Below are 20,080 nucleotides of genomic sequence, written 5' to 3'. Positions count from 1 at the left end.
CGTACTTGTCTGAACAAATAATTCTTCATACAGTTTCTCTACACTTTCAAGATGAAGATGTGGATTTTTGCGATCGTACTGACTCTTGCTGCTGTGGGGAACTGCCTGGATTACGAGAGCAGAGTGGGTCAGTTGATCAGGTTTTTTTTATTATTGAGAGTTAGTTCTTGACTTATTAGAGAAAAAAGAAAACGAAATTATTTATGCGTGAACAATCCACATGTAAAAATAGCTAAAACGAGGACAAGATTCGAAAAAGAAGTAAATTAATCGGATTTACAAGGAGGATATTTCAAAAAATCATTTTGTTTACAATATTGATATGTTGTCGATAGGAAGACATGAAGACCTGGCTTGATCTTCAAAATACCGTTCTGGTGTCTATGAGAATAAATGATTGTTTGGTTTCTTGTGTCCCTATCTCTGTTTAATTACAATTAATCCTCCTCCCCCTCCAAACAGAAATAAAATCTATACTGGAATTTATTTCACTTAGATATAATTCAATATCTATTATACAATAATAGATACGCCTGGTATTAATTCACTGTTTAAATACCGGAAGTCTATGCTAAATCTCTGCCTTGCCTATCAGAAGTGAACCGACTATATTCAGCATCCTTTTGATAAAAGTAAGTTCACTGCAGTAGTATTGACTCAACAAGAATTTTCCACGACGGGAAAGCATGACGATTCATATCTATATGATAACTACTCATGTCGTACAACATAACAAATGGCTATTCATAAACATGTATTGAAATATGGAGCATTACAATTCTGCAATGATCATGCTTTAACAACACCAGTTAATGCCACTCTAACACTGTCGTACTGATACCAGATTGTAGTTCTAACAAAACCAGTTTATGCCACTCTAGCATTGTCCTACTGATACCAGTTTATGCCACTCTAACACCGTCGTACTGATACCATTTTGTAGTTCTAACAACACCAGTTTATGCCACTCTAACACTGTCGTACTGATACCAGTTTATGCCACTCTAACACCGTCGTACTGATACCAGTTTGTAGTTCTAACAACACCAGTTTATGCCACTCTAACACTGTCGTACTGATACCAGTTTATGCCACTCTAACACTGTCGTACTGATACCAGTTTATGCCGCTCTAACACTGTCGTACTGATACCAGTTTGTAGTTCTAACAACACCAGTTTATGCCACTCTAACACTGTCGTACTGATACCAGTTTATGCCACTCTAACACCGTCGTACTGATACCAGTTTGTAGTTCTAACAACACAGTTTATGTCACTCTAACACTGTCGTACTGATACCAGTTTATGTCACTCTAACACTGTCGTACTGATACCAGTTTGTAGTTCAAACAACACAAGTTTATGCCACTCTAACACTGTCGTACTGATACCAGTTTATGCCACTCTAACACCGTCGTACTGATACCAGTTTGTAGTTCTAACAACACCAGTTTATGCCACTCTAACACTGTCGTACTGATACCAGTTTATGCTACTCTAACACTGTCGTACTGATACCAGTTTATGCCGCTCTAACACTGTCGTACTGATACCAGTTTGTAGTTCTAACAACACCAGTTTATGCCACTCTAACACTGTCGTACTGATGCCAGTTTATGCCACTCTAACACCGTCGTACTGATACCAGTTTGTAGTTCTAACAACACCAGTTTATGCCACTCTAACACTGTCGTACTGATACCAGTTTATGCCACTCTAACACTGTCGTACTGATACCAGTTTATGCCGCTCTAACACTGTCGTACTGATACCAGTTTGTAGTTCTAACAACACCAGTTTATGCCACTCTAACACTGTCGTACTGATACCAGTTTATGCCACTCTAACACCGTCGTACTGATACCAGTTTGTAGTTCTAACAACATAGTTTATGTCACTCTAACACTGTCGTACTGATACCAGTTTATGTCACTCTAACACTGTCGTACTGATACCAGTTTGTAGTTCAAACAACACAAGTTTATGCCACTCTAACATTGTCGTACTGATACCAGTTTATGCCACTCTAACAACGTCGTACTGATATCAATTTGTAGTTCTAAGAACACCATTTTATGCCACTCTAACACCGTCGTACTTATACCAGTTTATGCTACTCTAACACCGTCGTACTGATACCAGTTTGTAGTTCTGACAACACCAGTTTATGCCACTCTAACACCGTCGTACTGATACCAGTTTGTAGTCCTAACAACACCAGTTTATGCCACTCTAACACCGTCGTACTGATACCAGTTTGTAGTTCTAACAACACCAGTTTATGCCACTATAACACCGTCGTACTGATACCAGTTTATGCCACTCTTACACCGTCGTACTGATACCAGTTTGTAGTTCAAACATCACCAGTTTATGCCACTCTAACACTGTCGTACTGATACCAGTTTATGCCACTCGTCGTACTGATACCAGTTAGTAGTTCTGACAAAAAGTTTTTTGTTGCAACATTTTTCTTCACATAATGAACAGTTTTGAATTTCCTCATACACGAATGTAAAGATGCTCTGAAATTCTCCTGTAAAATATGATTGTATTGTAATATGGCAAACAGATCTATACACAGGTAGCATTTAGATTATGTTTGTAACCTTATATTGGACCATTCCCTACTATTTTTCATGAATCCCTTTTCCATTTCCAAATTTTTGACCACAACATGTACATACTTGTCTTCGAGTCCGTGGTATTCTTTCAGACGCTTTAGAACAGATGCTTGGGGAGGTTCAGACTAAGACCGTGCATCAGAACAAGGTCATACAGAAGCTGAAACAACAGTTAGAGACGGTGCAACGTTCGGAAGACACACTGAAGAATGCTTTAACAGGTAAATGAAATGGGTTCCAGACCATGTTTATTATGATTGTAATGAATTGATTATATTCGTTCAGTTTTTGCATTTCATTTAAATGTTCAAGGCGAGATCAAATCAGAAGAACGGTTCATTAGAACTTCTGCAGTTATCCTCATCTTCTTTACTCGGCTTTATATATAAAAGCAAGACAAAAATCTCACGAGAATACTCTGTATCACAGAAACAAATCAGGGATGTCTCATCTTCCGATGTGTCTCACAAAGAGCTTGAACAAGAATATGTTGTTTTCAAACTTGTTCAAAACCGTTTCTATTACGGCAGCTGTATTGACAAATATATATAGATGTACACCTCCGCATGCCTGATAATATCACCCGGTATCTCAACCTCGAAATCAATTTTTAAATGTTCTTGATAAATACTGACATTTCACTAATATTTTTGAACAGTTGACAAAAGAGTGACAGCCACTCCTGTCGTAGCATTCTTTGCTACTCGACAACAGAACCTGACCAGCATAACCCTTCACCAGACTATAGTGTTCGAGGATGCCACTGTAAACGTACAGAACGCCTACAACAATAATACCGGGGTGTTTACTTGCCCCCTCACCGGACTATACGAGTTTGCAACTACAATAGTATCTGCCGGAGAACATCACAATCTCAATTTCCAGGTAAACGATATATACCTTATACATTTCTGTTGTACTGATACACATTTCAATATCATTTGATGTTTGAAATCCACTTTCTATAGTTAAATGTTTGAATAAATTTCAAAGTCGTCATTTGAAGACATACGGACAAGTAAATTAGTCGATGGTTTATAGGGATTGACGTCAGAAATATTATACCTAACAAATAAAAAATCTTCTGTCAAAACTGAGGTTATGCAAATGATCTGGTCAAGAAGTACATCAAACGGTGTGAACTATACCACTAACCTTCATCGTGATCAAATAATTATTTTGAAAATTTGACAAAAAGTGTAAAATGAAGTATGTTTTCAAGATGATAAATATAGAAAACCAAAATTATATTTGAACAATTAGTAGAATGTCTTGAGATAAATAGCATTGTGCAGACCTTTTCAGATGTCGACACTTGCAATAGGGAAGATATCTTGCTGTTGAATATTTAGCTTCATACCTGTATCACTGTTAAGATATATCTACAACTTGATCACGTGGTCATCGGCCAATTCATATTATAATAGTATGATATATGTTTTGTAGATGATGATGGAGTCTACCGAAATCGCATACGTCCATGCCACTCTGTACGAGTATGACATGGGAACACAGGTGGCTGTGGCCCACTGCAATAAGGGTCAGCGTGTATTGATCCGACAGGCTACACACTCTCGTTTCGGACTACCGGGAGGATTCTGTACATTCTCCGGCCATCTTATTCAAATGTACTAGTTTTTTTGTAAAAAAGACGAAAAATAAAACAACAAAACAGAGAAGTATTGTTGATAATTTGTGTCGAGGTCTTTTCTATGTTGCTTTATTTATCTATTTTTTTTGTTTCAAATTCAAATTTTTGTCATCTACTTTACTATTACATCTGCGAAACACATATAACCATTAACTGGCAGGGGATGTCGATTCCGTCCGCATGAACGTACCCCCAGTTAAGGAGAATTCCGCTCTATATATTCTGGAAATTCTGAGTGTCGCATGGCTCATATCTGCACGAGCTATGCAACAACAAAATCGTTCTACAGGATGTACGTTATGGATGCTGAATTTAACTCATGTGAAAGTCTGAAAACTAATGCGTAGTCGCTACCTAGTTAGATGTTACAGCTATGTATACTTATAGGATTGGTGCGATGAGTGTTGCTTTAGTCGCTACCTAGTTAGATGTTACAGCTATGTATACTTATAGGATTGATACGACAAGTGTTGCTTTAGTCGCTACCTAGTTAGATGTTACAGCTATGTATACTTATAGGATTGGTGCGATGAGTGTTGCTTTAGTCGCTACCTAGTTAGATGTTACAGCTATGTATACTTATAGGATTGATACAAGTGTTGCTTTAGTCGCTACCTAGTTAGATGTTACAGCTATGTATACTTATAGGATTGATACAAGTGTTGCTTTAGTCGCTACCTAGTTAGATGTTACAGCTATGTATACTTATAGGATTGATACAAGTGTTGCTTTAGTCGCTACCTAGTTAGATGTTACAGCTATGTATACTTATAGGATTGGTGCGATGAGTGTTGCTTTAGTCGCTACCTAGTTAGATGTTACAGCTATGTATACTTATAGGATTGATACAAGTGTTGCTTTAGTCGCTACCTAGTTAGATGTTACAGCTATGTATACTTATAGGATTGATACAAGTGTTGCTTTAGTCGCTACCTAGTTAGATGTTACAGCTATGTATACTTATAGGATTGATACAAGTGTTGCTTTAGTCGCTACCTAGTTAGATGTTACAGCTATGTATACTTATAGGATTGATACAAGTGTTGCTTTAGTCGCTACCTAGTTAGATGTTACTGCTATGTATACTTATAGGATTGATACGACAAGTGTTGCTTTAGTCGCTACCTAGTTAGATGTTACAGCTATGTATACTTATAGGATTGATACAAGTGTTGCTTTAGTCGCTACCTAGTTAGATGTTACAGCTATGTATACTTATAGGATTGGCGCGGCAAGTGTTGCTTTAGTCGCTACCTAGTTAGATGTTACAGCTATGTATACTTATAGGATTGGTGCGACAAGTGTTGCTTTAGAACAAAACGATGTTCATTACGGTTCTAGGTTTCTGCGAAGAGATTAATATCGACGTACTTCTTGTTTAAGTGATACCATCCGATCTTACATCCTCTGAAAATGCAACTCGCTGTACACTGTACTCCAAACTAATGTCGGAACTAACTATTTTGTCTGTAGGGAAATATGAATGTGAACTGTTATTTCGTTTTAACAAGTTACTTGGAATAAACACCCGATAACACAAACAGGCTTCGCAATTTGCAATTGGCAGTAACATTTTGTCACGAAGTTCGTAAATTATTATTTTCATTTAGAACAATAAATTAAATCCAGTGATATTTCCTCTTTAGAATTACTGCCCAAACAACCTGTACAAACTTAAGGTGAAGTTCTACGATCTAAACACGACCTCTTGTCAAACATTGCAGAAATCCTATATTCCAATGTTATTTATATAAACAATTTAACATTGACATAGTATTTCTCTTTCCAGCGTGTTAGATAGATCGTATTGTTACCTGTCTCCTCATTAATAACATTACACTGGTTCTTGTCTTGTCTCGAACTCGAAGTCCCGGCCGAACTTCACACCTAATTTTCGACGTCGTTTAATCGAATAATTTTCCCTACGCGCCCGCCGACTTCGAAATAACGAGGTCCGACATTTATTAATCGTGTGAATGCAAACCTGTAATTCCCCATTAATAATTCAACGCCTTCCGTTTGATTTTTCATCTTATTTACCTAAAGTTTGTTTTTTTGGTTAAAATTTCATTATATTGCTTGATGTGATAAGCATATATAATAGAATTTATAGAACGGTCTATGGTTTATGACTACTTTTACAACATTTCATTATTCGCTATTCTATTTACTGAATATGTGTTCAAAGGTGTGATTCAAAATATCGAAATGAAATAAAAGGGTTTTAGTTTAGCAGTAATACTTGACGATGTCATATTTATCTTGTCTGACGGTGTATGCGACACAAACACCGGATATACAAAGATAAGTAACATCAACATATATATAACGTTTGTACGTAAACATGGCGCTCTCTTTGACCTGTGGTATTTTCTATACAATACTTGTTTTCGGCTATTGACAAGTAACAGCAGAAGGAGAAATAGACACTCGCGTTGGTGAGTAACTCTCAGAATTATCTCAAACGATTTTATATTATATAGTCAATAGAGTTAAGTGTATAAATCAATCAATACATCACTAGTTGCATAATTGGTGACTTGTGACGTCACAATAAGTCATCTAGTCAATGCTGCGCTCGAATATTGTGTTATATTACAACAATATGTATGTAATACAAATATAATGATTTTAAGTAAATGCATTATCATTTGTTTCTATTGTCAGTAAATGGTATGATGTATTATTTCTGCACTAGACAGAGTAAACATGCACATATTAACGATGTTTATAAATGTAAGTCAAAACAATTCTTAGTCCAGACAATCCTAAAATCGTGATTACCTATGATGAAATCCCCATAAGTGTTACAAGTTATATCAGATCCCTCCCATCCACCCGAAAAAGGGGACGGGGCTGGCAAATTGGAGAGTGCTTACTTATTTTATCAATATTAATGTCTGGATCGACGAGTAGTTATCGTATTTTGGCCTATTTATTTAACTATTGATATATTTACTATTGATTTATTTTACTATTGATTTATTTTACCATTGATCTATTTTACTATTGATTTATTTTACTTTTGATCTATTTTACTATTGATCTATTTTACTATTGATATATTTTACTATTGATTTATTTTACTATTGATTTATTTTACTATTGATATATTTTACTATTGATCTATTTTACTATTGATCTATTTTACTATTGATATATTTTACTATTGATCTATTTACTATTGATTTATTTTACTATTGATTTATTTTACTATTGATCTATTTTACTATTGATCTATTTTACTATTGATATATTTTACTATTGATTTATTTTACTATTGATCTATTTTACTATTGATCTATTTACTATTGATTTATTTACTATTGATCTATTTACTATTGATCTATTTTACTATTGATATATTTTACTATTGATTTATTTACTATTGATCTATTTTACTATTGATCTATTTTACTATTGATCTATTTACTATTGATCTATTTACTATTGATTTATTTACTATTGATATATTTTACTATTGATATATTTTACTATTGATTTATTTTACTATTGATCTATTTTACTATTGATCTATTTACTATTGATTTATTTACTATTGATCTATTTACTATTGATCTATTTTACTATTGATATATTTTACTATTGATTTATTTACTATTGATCTATTTTACTATTGATCTATTTTACTATTGATCTATTTACTATTGATCTATTTACTATTGATTTATTTACTATTGATATATTTTACTATTGATCTATTTTACTATTGATCTATTTTACTATTGATCTATTTACTATTGATCTATTTACTATTGATCTATTTTACTATTGATTTATTTTACTATTGATTTATTTACTATTGATCTATTTTACTATTGATCTGTTTTACTATTGATCTATTTACTATTGATCTATTTACTATTGATCTATTTTACTGTTGATATATTTTACTATTGATTTATTTTACTATTGATCTATTTTACTATTGATATATTTTACTATTGATTTATTTTACTATTGATCTATTTTACTATTGATTTATTTTACTATTGATTTATTTTACTATTGATCTATTTTACTATTGATCTATTTTACTATTGATATATTTTACTATTGATATATTTTACTATTGATTTATTTTACTATTGATTTATTTACTATTGATCTATTTTACTATTGATTTATTTTACTATTGATCTATTTTACTATTGATATATTTTACTATTGATTTATTTTACAATTGATTTACTTTACCATTGATCTATTTACTATTGATTTATTTACTATTGATCTATTTTACTATTGATCTATTTTACTATTGATCTATTTACTATTGATCTATTTACTATTGATCTATTTTACTATTGATTTATTTTACTATTGATTTATTTACTATTGATCTATTTTACTATTGATCTGTTTTACTATTGATCTATTTACTATTGATCTATTTACTATTGATCTATTTTACTGTTGATATATTTTACTATTGATTTATTTTACTATTGATCTATTTTACTATTGATATATTTTACTATTGATTTATTTTACTATTGATCTATTTTACTATTGATTTATTTTACTATTGATTTATTTTACTATTGATCTATTTTACTATTGATCTATTTAACTATTGATATATTTTACTATTGATATATTTTACTATTGATTTATTTTACTATTGATTTATTTACTATTGATCTATTTTACTATTGATTTATTTTACTATTGATCTATTTTACTATTGATATATTTTACTATTGATTTATTTTACTATTGATCTATTTTACTATTGATATATTTTACTATTGATTTATTTTACTATTGATCTATTTTACTATTGATTTATTTTACTATTGATTTATTTTACTATTGATTTATTTACTATTGATCTATTTTACTATTGATCTATTTTACTATTGATATATTTTACTATTGATTTATTTTACAATTGATTTACTTTACCATTGATCTATTTACTATTGATTTATTTTACTATTGATCTATTTTACTATTGATCTACTTTAGGTGATCTTGAGAAATTGGCAGCTAACGTTATATCTTCCACTAACTCTAATGAAGTTTGGCTGGAAAAACTGAAGCTACGAGCACATACATTGCAAGGTAGTTCAAGGCTGGATGGAGTAAAGGGTAAAATTGGTTAGCATAATCTACGGTAAAAGTTTAAATGGATGCATTATTAAAAAAACAACAAAAAGCAGTATAGACTTCCTCGAAAAAAAAGGTTCGGAAAAAATTGTCCTGAAGGGGCAACGTAATGAAGTCATTTATCATACTACAAACTAATTCATTTTAATTAATTGGTATTTATGAATGATAAGGTTTGTTTATAACCAGTAGATATACATTGTGCCTTACTGAAAACATCATCACAAATGAGTAAATTAACTGATGTTTTAACAAATGCAAATCATTCATTTTGCAAACTAAAAGATATATAGAGAGATACTGGTCTTCCTCTTGCAAATAATTCCTAATAGGCACATAAGAAGGTAGTACATTTTCATTTCAATTTTGTATAAGCCACAAGAAAGCCAAATAATGACATCATGCAATTTATTGAATCCGAGTCAGTCGATCTGTTGTAAAATTTAATAGCGATACGTTTAACAATATAACTTTGAACAAATGGCTTCATGTTTGTGGAAAAGTCCTAGTTTCAGGACCATGTATTTTGTATAGGACGTAACTAACGTATTTGTTCTTGAACAAGATGACCAACGTAGACATAAGCTACGAGATACCTTATTGTCAACGATATAAAAGCTATTTAAAGTAATGGTTTCCTTCGTATTGATTTCAAATTCGTCACTTAACTTAAATGTTTCTGTCTTGTTAAGAAGGTCATTGTTTCAAGATATGTCGCATTCTTATTTCTGATAATTCAATTTCAGTTTTTGTTCATTGTATGTCCTACCGGTTTTTATCACTAGCGAAACAACAAGCTGTTCCAAATATTGGTTTCGATGCTCGATTTCACGGTGCTAAATTCCAACTTACTGATCATCAGACAGTAATCTTCAACCACGTACAGACCAACCAAGGTGCAGGGTACAATGTCACGACCGGCCGCTTCACGTGTCCACAACATGGAATATATCAGTTTGCCTCGACTACTAGTATTCCATCCAAAGCGTTAGGTACCATAGACTGTGAAATGGTCAGGGATAGGATCCAGATTGGACGCCTTCATGCAAACACAAAGGGCGTTGACCAGGCAACACAAGTAGTGGTAGTTGAGTGTCGAGTCGGACAACAGGTATGGATCCGTCATCTCCATAGGGCTAACGACACTGCTACCCTCATTGGAGTCACTTATCTCCCAAGTTTTAGTGGTCATCTTATATCTCTAATGTAATAAAACCTGTCCTGTAACCAGTTTCTTGTTTTATTTTGTGTTGACCGAGTCAGAATATTTGGTAATACCTGTTGTACTTGGTGCTAAATGCAACATGTATACTGGAGAAACATGGATTGTGCTGTTCCTAATCAATCGATCAAAGACATATGTTTCATATAAGCGTGGCATTTTCACAAACAAGTACAAAAAGAAAATGTCAACTTGTCAGCATAAGCATAATCCAAACTCTAATTCAATAAAACAAGGGCAAAATAGGAAGAAAAGAAAGATTTACGACGATCCCCGTCATGCAAATCTTTGACACTCCAAGAAAGTAATGTCACGTTCTGAAATAAGGACAAGGTATAAAAAATGGAACCAACAAATTAACTAACGAGTATCAAACACGCCCAGTTTCATATCGCATGAAGAAATAGAGATAGATTTCTCAATGAAATCACAGTGGTGACAGAAAAAGTAACCCATAATTTTCAAACAAACAAGAAAAAAAAAAAAACAAAAAAAACAAAACAAAAAAACAAACTCGTAAATGCTCGGGTCTTAATAAATTAAAAACCCATTTTGTATGTACAATATACATTATACACTCGATGTTTAACCTCCATCAACCAATAGATATAAAGTTTAAACACACCGTGGTAAGTTATATTTCTGGTTTATGTTAACATACAAATATCGAAGACGTTTGGTAGACAATACGGTAACAGTACCTAGCTATCTTTGGTATGCCTTTATCTTCTCTTATTCCATACAATGCGCGCACACATTACAGATTATATAGATAAGCCTTCTTGATAGTTTCGCCAAGTAAACATATCAATCTTATGCAGACAAACATGGCGTTCTTTGTGACGTTCGGCATAATTTATACTGTATTCATTCTCGGCTATGGACAGCTGACAGCAGCAGATGATATCGACAATCGTATTGGTGAGCAAACCATAGCAATATACGCCCAAACTTTTTATATCTATATTATATTTAATTGAAATGTATTAGATGACACATTACAACTGCGATTGCAAAGACAGAAATATTCTACAGACGTGCTTCCAATTTGTCATGCATATGATGACGTCAGGATTTCTTGTGACGTCACATAATGTTAAATTGAAACGTGCCGAGTACAAAAACCTATACATAAAACAGAGATAAAAAAATACTCTTATCAACTGTTTTCACAAGGGACATGATAACTTCATTCCACTTTTGTATAATATAGCATATACAATAATTGTAATCCATTCTTGCACATGTACATGATTACATCAGAAGATGAAGAAAAGAACAGTAATGGGTTCCTGTTACATGTAAATATCAGAGATATTTTACTTGTATAATATAACACATCTTCATTTTTCACGCTTATGAAATATAGAAATTCAGTCATACTGTGAAATATCAATGATAATAAACGGAAAATGATTAAATATCCTGTCTATCATTTCTTACAAATCAAATCTGCATTTCAAATTCCTATAATATAGATTTTTACTGCCATATAATTACAGATGTTCGAAAAACCACTTATGCCTCATTTGCACTTTCCACATAAGGTTTGAGATACCACAAACTGTATTAATCAAGCTTACCTAACATACTGTACTATTATGGTTTTGTTTTTGAAATTTGAGTGTCTACAGTTACTCTGTAGATGACATGTTTTAGAACTGATGTAGAACCTGCAATATCATGCTGTGTAGGAAATGATTCTCTGATATTGTTTTGTTTATCTAAATCATATTCTGTCAAGGCTGTTTTTTATAGTTTATGATTAATATATAGACTTTGAGCATACAAATTATTCTATGTGCAACTGCAAACAAGAGATTTCATACAAATTATTCTATGTGCAACTGCAAACAAGAGATTTCCAATCTTATTGAACTATATGTACTTAGAATATTGAAAAAAATGGATGAAAAATGTGTTATTCCAATACCAATACATAAATAAATAAAACTGAAATCAACTCATATGATGGCCTGTAACTTGTTGTGTATCTCTGTTGTTTTATGTAAACTTTAGCCTTTCTGGAGACTTTGGCAGCTAATGTGGACTATTCTGCTCACGCTAATGAAATTCAGCTGGAAGATATCAAGCTTCGAGCAGACAAACTTGATGCAAGTCTGGAAAATGAAAGAGGTAGGACTCGTCATAAAATCATAAAGTACAGCAAGCACAAGTGTTCAGGACGTCGAGTAAACTTAGCCATTTACAGATCCGGGGAATAGATGGGGGCAGGACACAATTTCAGAAAACAGTTCTTAAAAATGCACCCCTCTAACCAAATATCCTTGTTCTGCACCAAAAAACATACAATTGATTTGACGATTTCCAGGGTCAGATCCATGGAATCGCAAAGGAAACAAGGAGCCTATAGGGATAAACGGTCGGAATCACGTGACCGATAGATCGGGCAATAATTACATAAGAAAACAGATACTTAGTGTGATAAATCAATCATTTCTTTCCTGCCTACTCTTGATTGTTGTAAAGATCTCCGTAACATCCATTCCTATGATCCTGGTACTAGTATTGGCTGTGGATATTGCAATGGCATTTAATTCGCACAGCTTTATATGTCATTGGAGGTTGCATATCAAATTATTTAATTCCACACATGATTACACAGCAGGTGTATGATACAGGTCAATAGGTAGTCACCAAAATCCATAAATTCTTGTTAATGTTAAAACCAATCTTTCCATTTCCATACCGTATAGCCGTAGTGACAAGTTATGGACACCAGGTAAGGTATGTCAGAATGGGACAATCGACCTGATATAAGAGAGGATAAGACAGACGAATATGGGGATAAGGCAAGGGAGGATTATGACATAAACAGAAGTGATGATATCAATATTCCTCCAAAGAAAGAGAAAAACTCCAATATATGAAAACTAGCAGAATTCAGTCGTTTTACATGGGGGTTAAAAATAGCATTTTAAAAGTCTATAAAGGACACTGGTATATTGGTAATCAATGGATGTCAATTTTATATAATTAAAATTGTGTAACAAATATACATACTACTAGGACTCATTATGTTAAGGGAGGCCTAATGCTTGAAAGTTAGAAGCCTAGGAGGCTACTGAGGAAAATCCAAAGTGATAGAAAGAAAAGTCAAAATATAGACAGGGTGATACAACAGTCCCAGAATTAACAGATTTCGTAACTTTCATTCATCAGATAATTTTAGAACAGCGTCAAGTACATGTGTATATTCTGAACCGTGCCCCTATTCGAATGAATTAAAACGTGGCATGCAGGATGAAGCAAACTCCGGGGACTTAAAGTCTACCAGCAGTGTCAATAATATATGCTTTCAATTACATGTCTCATTAAAATGTAAAGTTATGTCAAAGGTATGTGTATATGTCTTTATGTCATCAAAGGTCACAGGTCAAATAAGTCACCATTATCAATCAATATTGCATACTTTTCATTTGCACATCTAATGAATTCAAAGTTATGTCAAAAGTCAAAGGTGAGATGAATAAGCGCTATTAATCAATACTGTATGTTTTTTTTTCAATTTATTTTTACATCTCATTACAATGTTGAGTTATGTCAACACATAAGTCAATCGAATCGTAGAAGCAATAAAGATTTCGCAATATTTAGAAATTACAAGGGTCAGCACTTTGCTGATTTCAATTTGTTGCCTAAATTGTGCCAGTTGCCAAACAACAACAAACACTAATACCAAACTGCGTCTTTCTATTAATTTGAATATCTTTCATTATCTATTCCAAGACTTTCTTGCACTGTTGTCTCTTTTCATGCTAGTGAGACGTGTAACTGGTCCAGACATCGGTTTTGATGCGCGGGTGGCTAGACCAAATACCCAACTTCAAGACCAACAGACAGTAATCTTCCACCACATTCAGACCAACCAAGGTGCAGGGTACAATGTCAGTAATGGCCGCTTCACGTGTCCACAACACGGGATCTACCAATTTGCCTCCACTATTCCGTCCAAATCTAATGATACTATAGACTGTGAAATGGTCATGGACTTCGTTCAAGTTGGACGTTTCCATGCCAACCCGCCTGGTTTGGACCAGGCGACGCAGGTAGTGGTGTTAGAATGCCAGGTTGGACAACAAGTATGGGTCCGTCAACTCCACGGAGCTAATGGCACCATTCTCCTTGGTGGAAAGAGAGAGTTTCCAAGTTTCAGCGGCCATCTTGTAAATCTATTATAAATGTAAATAAACATCTGCTGCTGATCAGTATTATGTTACTTGTGATTTGTTTTGGTGTCGTTGTGGTTGACCTGGCTCTCATTTTGAGAGCTTGACATTACATACCCTAATTGACCTATATGACGACGCTACAGAAGACGTTTTACGTTTTCGGATTCCTGACCTTATTTTGCTTTTATTGTTTTTTTTAATAAAAAATTACAGCGAAATCTGTCGTTTGGTCAAATGCTGCCTTGGTTTCATCGGTTTGGAGTTTAAACAAATACTCTGTTGAAATGTCATTGTTTAATTGTTGACATCGATGTGCATTGCTCTATGTGAACTTAACCTGAGGTCACCTGTCCATATACCGGGTTATAGTGTTTCGTGTCAAATATGGAATCCACGAAGATATTATCATGTTGAATCAGTGAATATTTACTTTCTTAAAACTTAAAAACACGAGAAATGGTCTTATTCTCCCCATTCAGGGGTATATCTTACCTTACTTTAATCAGTGAGTTTAAGCTACGATTTGTTGACTTTTGGTGTTCTCTACGTTGTCTGAGGATCGAGTCAAGTCGAAGAGACTACAAAAACTAAAACTTGTTTTAAAAAGACATCAAATAAACAAATATTACGATAAAGTTGATGTATCATTCAACAATTTCGAAACAACTCATTCAAATTTATCACGTCAAAAGGTTATCACATACATTTTTACATAGCATAGGCCTTCAAACGAAAATTTTAAAAATCCTCAGAAAACCACAAAAGAAGTAAGCAGAAACTATTTGTGTTATATTTATATTCTATGTTATATGATTCCTATATGTAAACACATGATTTTGGATAACGATAAAAAAAATGGCAGTACCTTGTTAAGTATTCTGTACTGAGATATGGAAACTCAAAGAACAATGAATAAATGAATACTGTTATGGAATAACAGAGTGGTTTATCTTGTCCGAGTTTATGCAATGCTCTCCTACTTCGCCCCATTGACAGATAACATTCTTCATAGTGAGTTTACACATTATATTTGTGAAGACCAACATGGCGTCCTCTTTCACCTACGGTCTGGTTTACACAATATGTGTACTCGGACAACTGACCGCAGATGATAAAATACACACACGGCTTGGAGAGTAATTAATTTTTCATTATATCAAGTGCCTTCACAATGATGTATATTTCTAATTTATTGGGGGGCTTTTGTGAATTCCTTTTGTACAAATAAAAAAACTTGAAATGTAAATATTTAAAATATCTCACAAAAATGTAGACCTATTCTTCGTATAATCAGCTGTTTTGCTATTCCATCATTTTTGTCTAAGGTTTTGAGGAGATAGTTTTCACAACTGTGATACATAAGAAATATTTAGTTTATCAAACGTTGAAAGTTTTAAGGCAGAAAAAAAATCTTTCTGATGCTCAAAATTCACTGGGGAAAATCAGCACTTCAGAACATCTATCCAAATATTAAGTTATAATTGGATTGTCTAAAACACCAGTCTGTGATTTCCAACCGAAAAATGTCAATGTTACCTTGTTCCTAGTCTAAAATTTTGAAATCCACTACACAAAAGAGAAAATTCTTTACACTACTGACAATACTAAGGGACGTGTATGACTTTTGTCTGTCTCTGTCCCGTTGTCCTCTCCAGTCCTGCTTGAGACTCTACCGATGTGGTTTTTTCTACTTACACTAATGAAGATCAATTGGAAAAACTAACGGTTCGAGCTCACGATCTCCAAGATGATACAACGATGGACATAGAAAAAGGCAGGACAGAGTATCATTAAAATATCGAGCGATTTAAAAACCCTTTAAATGTATGTAAATTATGTAATAAAAACTTATCATATATAGCAACAACAGATTCAAAGACGCAATATAATACAGTTGAGAGTTTTCATGATATATTGCAAACTCCTTTTGAAAAAGCATGTTGAAATGTTTACAAAATACACCGGTTGTTGTCATTTTAATTGATCACAATGGGGATCCTCTACTCTTTGGTTAAAGGTTAAAACTTTGTTTATAAACATCAGGCGCCAATGGCTAATTCCTGATGCCTCAGCGAATTAGATATTAAAGCAAAATATAGTTCAGTAGATCTAAGCCAGTTATATATATGTTTAATGACTAACATCATCGCAATGTCAACTCCAATTTCAAATTTAAAAAAAATGTTCCAGTGCTGTTCCTTCAGTTATTTATCCCTCGTACTACCATTTAGAAGAGCGGCTGATCCAAACATCGGTTTTGATGCCCAGATATACGGCCCAAACGTCCAACTTAGCGACCAGGAGACAGTTATCTTCAATCACATTCACACCAACCAAGGTGCTGGCTACAATGTCACGAACGGCCGGTTCACGTGTCCACAACATGGCATTTTCCAGTTTGCCTCAACCGTTTCGTCCAAACTGGGTGGTACCTTAGACAGTGAAATGGCCATGGACACCATTCAAATTGGCCGTCTCCAAGCCAACTCGCCAGGTTTCGACCAGGCGACACAAGTAGTGGTAGTCGAGTGTCGTGTCGGACAACAGGTATAGATCCGTCATCTTCATGGAGCAAGTGACAACGCTACCCTCGCCGCAGCTAAACCTTCCCCAAGTTTCAGTGGTCACCTTACAGCATCAATGCAATAAAGATATTCGCTAATGGTCTATCTACTTACTTATATGTTGATCGGGCCATAATTTAAAGCATACTATATACGTATTTCTGTTCTGTCACCAGTTTATCGTTTTAATTCTAGGTAAACCAGATGGGAGTGTATCAGGTTATGAACGCCCATCTGGTCAATTGTATAAATACATATTCGATGGTCAAGATTAGTTGTCCCGCACAAAGTAATCCTGGTAGATATGAATATTTAACATTCTGTGTTGTATTTGCCTATATATCATTACTGTACCTATTGTAGTATATGAGACAGCATCCTACAATTTCTAGTGATTCGGTCAGTGTCTCCTAGGTAAACAAAACTGGCCGCCGGTCACTTTCATTTCGGTGTCAATATACAGTGTGCTGACATGTGGACTTAAAGAAGGCCTTCACAAAAAGAGTAACTTTACAAAGCTATAAAATCATTGCAGAACATTGTCAAATACGTAATTTTACCACAAAAGCATTATAACCGCAATTGCACACTCGATTACCAAGTTTGTCAACTTCGTCTGCTACAGTTGACGTCGATCTGACAGTCCACATTACAAAGGTAGAATCTGTCACAAACAAAATGTCTTTACTTACTGAGAGGATCGAAATATATATAAACTGTTACCACATGGTGTATACTGCAGATATGAAGCCAATCCGGCTGGACGACAAATAGAATGGCGCCCTTCAGTTCATTGTTTAAATATTTCTAGTAATTTGGCTAACTTAGCCAGAGGCTAGCTGTTGTGGTACTAAAGGACACAGTGTATTGATATGCATGCAATAAAAGTAACTGAAAAGACCAATATGTTGGATGTTTACTGATTACAATGTACAATTGTACACAATAGAAAGATAATGCTGATAGTACAACGGAAATTTATGCATTTTTGATAACTTTAACTTAATTGTCATAGTGCAGTGAGATACAAACTCGGTAAGAACAAGGACAGATCTGTCTCCAGAGAAGGAACTAATGCTTAAGACAACCATTACACTACAGCTAAGCAGGCAGATATTATACAGCGCTTGTAGTACAATACGGCATGCTTGTCGTCAACAATTTGTCATTTATAACGACTATAAATACATTGAGCTAGATACTTGCTTATATTTATACTATCCATACATTTGAATGTCTAATACAAATTTAGATTTGATTTGAAATATGTTAATCTTTACCGAGATTATTGAAATTCGTCTAATAGAACAGCAAGTTTGTCGATCACCGTATCTATGACTCGGCAAGTGTCATTAACAGTCCCTTACATTTCCTCTGATTACAGAATATAACTACATTGCCAGGAAAAAGTTAATGTATTTTAATTAGTATTAGGAAATTCTGACATGAAACAAAAATATTGACAAGTAGACAAGGAAAACACTCGTCAAACCCTAGTGATCGAGATTCAGAAACTCAAAATAGGTCAAAGGTTACGGAAGTCAGATAGGAGTCGTTGAATCTGGACGACCATTACTTTGAAATCGAAGTATTCAAGTTAATTCCGCTTTACCACCGGAAATAGAAGTGAGAAAGTCACGTTCTAAACGGGCCGAACAGATACGGCACGGCTTATACATGCACCTACCGATAACATATTACTGGCTTGTCCTTAAATGGGAACAATAAGATATGATAAGTAAAAAACAAGGAAATAAATCTAGCATTCTGTTTGTCTGCTGTAGTGTACCCATGACACCATACTTTCACAGGTTAATACATTTATGTTATACACAGCACATTACCAACCCTACTGTGACATATATAGGATCTGTAATGAGTTTTTATTTTATACAAGATTTTAGGATTTTTACAAGCCTTGCAAAACGCAGTTCGTGCTATAGATGAACTACCTTAAAAAAAGCAAAACGAAACCGAGAAGTTGTGTTGGTATTTTGTTTTCTTTTAAAACGTGCATGTCAATTATTTTGGAAAATAATTAAGTGATATTGCAATTAAATATTGGTTAACGGTTAAACCTTGAAAACACTGGAATGCAATATGACATGCTTGTTTATTATAAATCATAAGCGGGCCGAAAAGCGTCTAACTATATCATCGGCTTTGAATTCCACTTCAACTCACTTACAGTGTAGAAAACGGACACTCGGTGAAAGTAAACCACGTCGAAGTCAGCCAAGGAGGAGGTAACGATGTTAGTGGAGGACAGTTTACATGTCCTAGTCGTGGTCTTTACCAATTCGCTATCACCGTCCCGTCTGATAACAAATCTACCAACTCGTCTTGGAGGGCCATGGTACATCTCCATGGCAACAGTCACGGACGTGACCAAGCGTTGGTTGGATGTGGTGCTGGAGAACGGGTTTGGGACATCTCCATGGTGCCAACGATTCGGGGGACGTCGGCATTAAAATCTAAGGGGCACCGTTTTCTTGGCATTTTGTGAAGGCATTGTAAATTTGATGCCGTAAATTCTAATAAAAATGTCACAATTTCTATCTTATTCATTCATTGTAACTTGCTTACTGTTGGGAAATGATACTGAAGATTTCTGAACATTTTCAAAATACTCACTGGATATTTTTAAGGATCTTTAAATGGACACGATGATCATTTTATAGCATGGCTCCTC

General features: G+C 34.1%; 3 protein-coding genes across 3 annotated transcripts; all 3 read left to right on the top strand.

The window, feature by feature from the left end:
- Positions 1-51: 51 nt before the first annotated feature.
- LOC132561378 (complement C1q-like protein 4) lies at positions 52-4,260 on the top strand. The gene is made up of 4 exons (XM_060226103.1): positions 52-127; positions 2,718-2,846; positions 3,284-3,510; positions 4,072-4,260. Exons 1-4 carry the CDS (start codon positions 52-54, stop codon positions 4,258-4,260), a joined length of 621 nt encoding a protein of 206 aa, XP_060082086.1.
- Positions 4,261-4,456: 196 nt separating this feature from the next.
- On the top strand, positions 4,457-10,619 carry LOC132561376 (complement C1q-like protein 4). The gene is made up of 3 exons (XM_060226102.1): positions 4,457-4,568; positions 9,269-9,391; positions 10,195-10,619. The coding sequence occupies exons 1-3, from the start codon at positions 4,457-4,459 to the stop codon at positions 10,617-10,619; spliced, it is 660 nt and encodes a 219-aa protein (XP_060082085.1).
- An 839-nt stretch (positions 10,620-11,458) lies between these two features.
- LOC132561375 (uncharacterized) lies at positions 11,459-17,377 on the top strand. The gene is made up of 4 exons (XM_060226101.1): positions 11,459-11,552; positions 12,651-12,767; positions 14,382-14,818; positions 17,015-17,377. Exons 1-4 carry the CDS (start codon positions 11,459-11,461, stop codon positions 17,375-17,377), a joined length of 1,011 nt encoding a protein of 336 aa, XP_060082084.1.
- Positions 17,378-20,080: the final 2,703 nt, after the last annotated feature.

This window comes from Ylistrum balloti, unplaced genomic scaffold, assembly GCF_031769215.1.
Source record: "Ylistrum balloti isolate Yb309-2 unplaced genomic scaffold, AGI_CSIRO_Ybal_v1 Utg371196, whole genome shotgun sequence".
NCBI lineage: Eukaryota > Metazoa > Mollusca > Bivalvia > Pectinida > Pectinidae > Ylistrum > Ylistrum balloti.
This window is presented reverse-complemented; position numbering and strand designations above follow the sequence as displayed.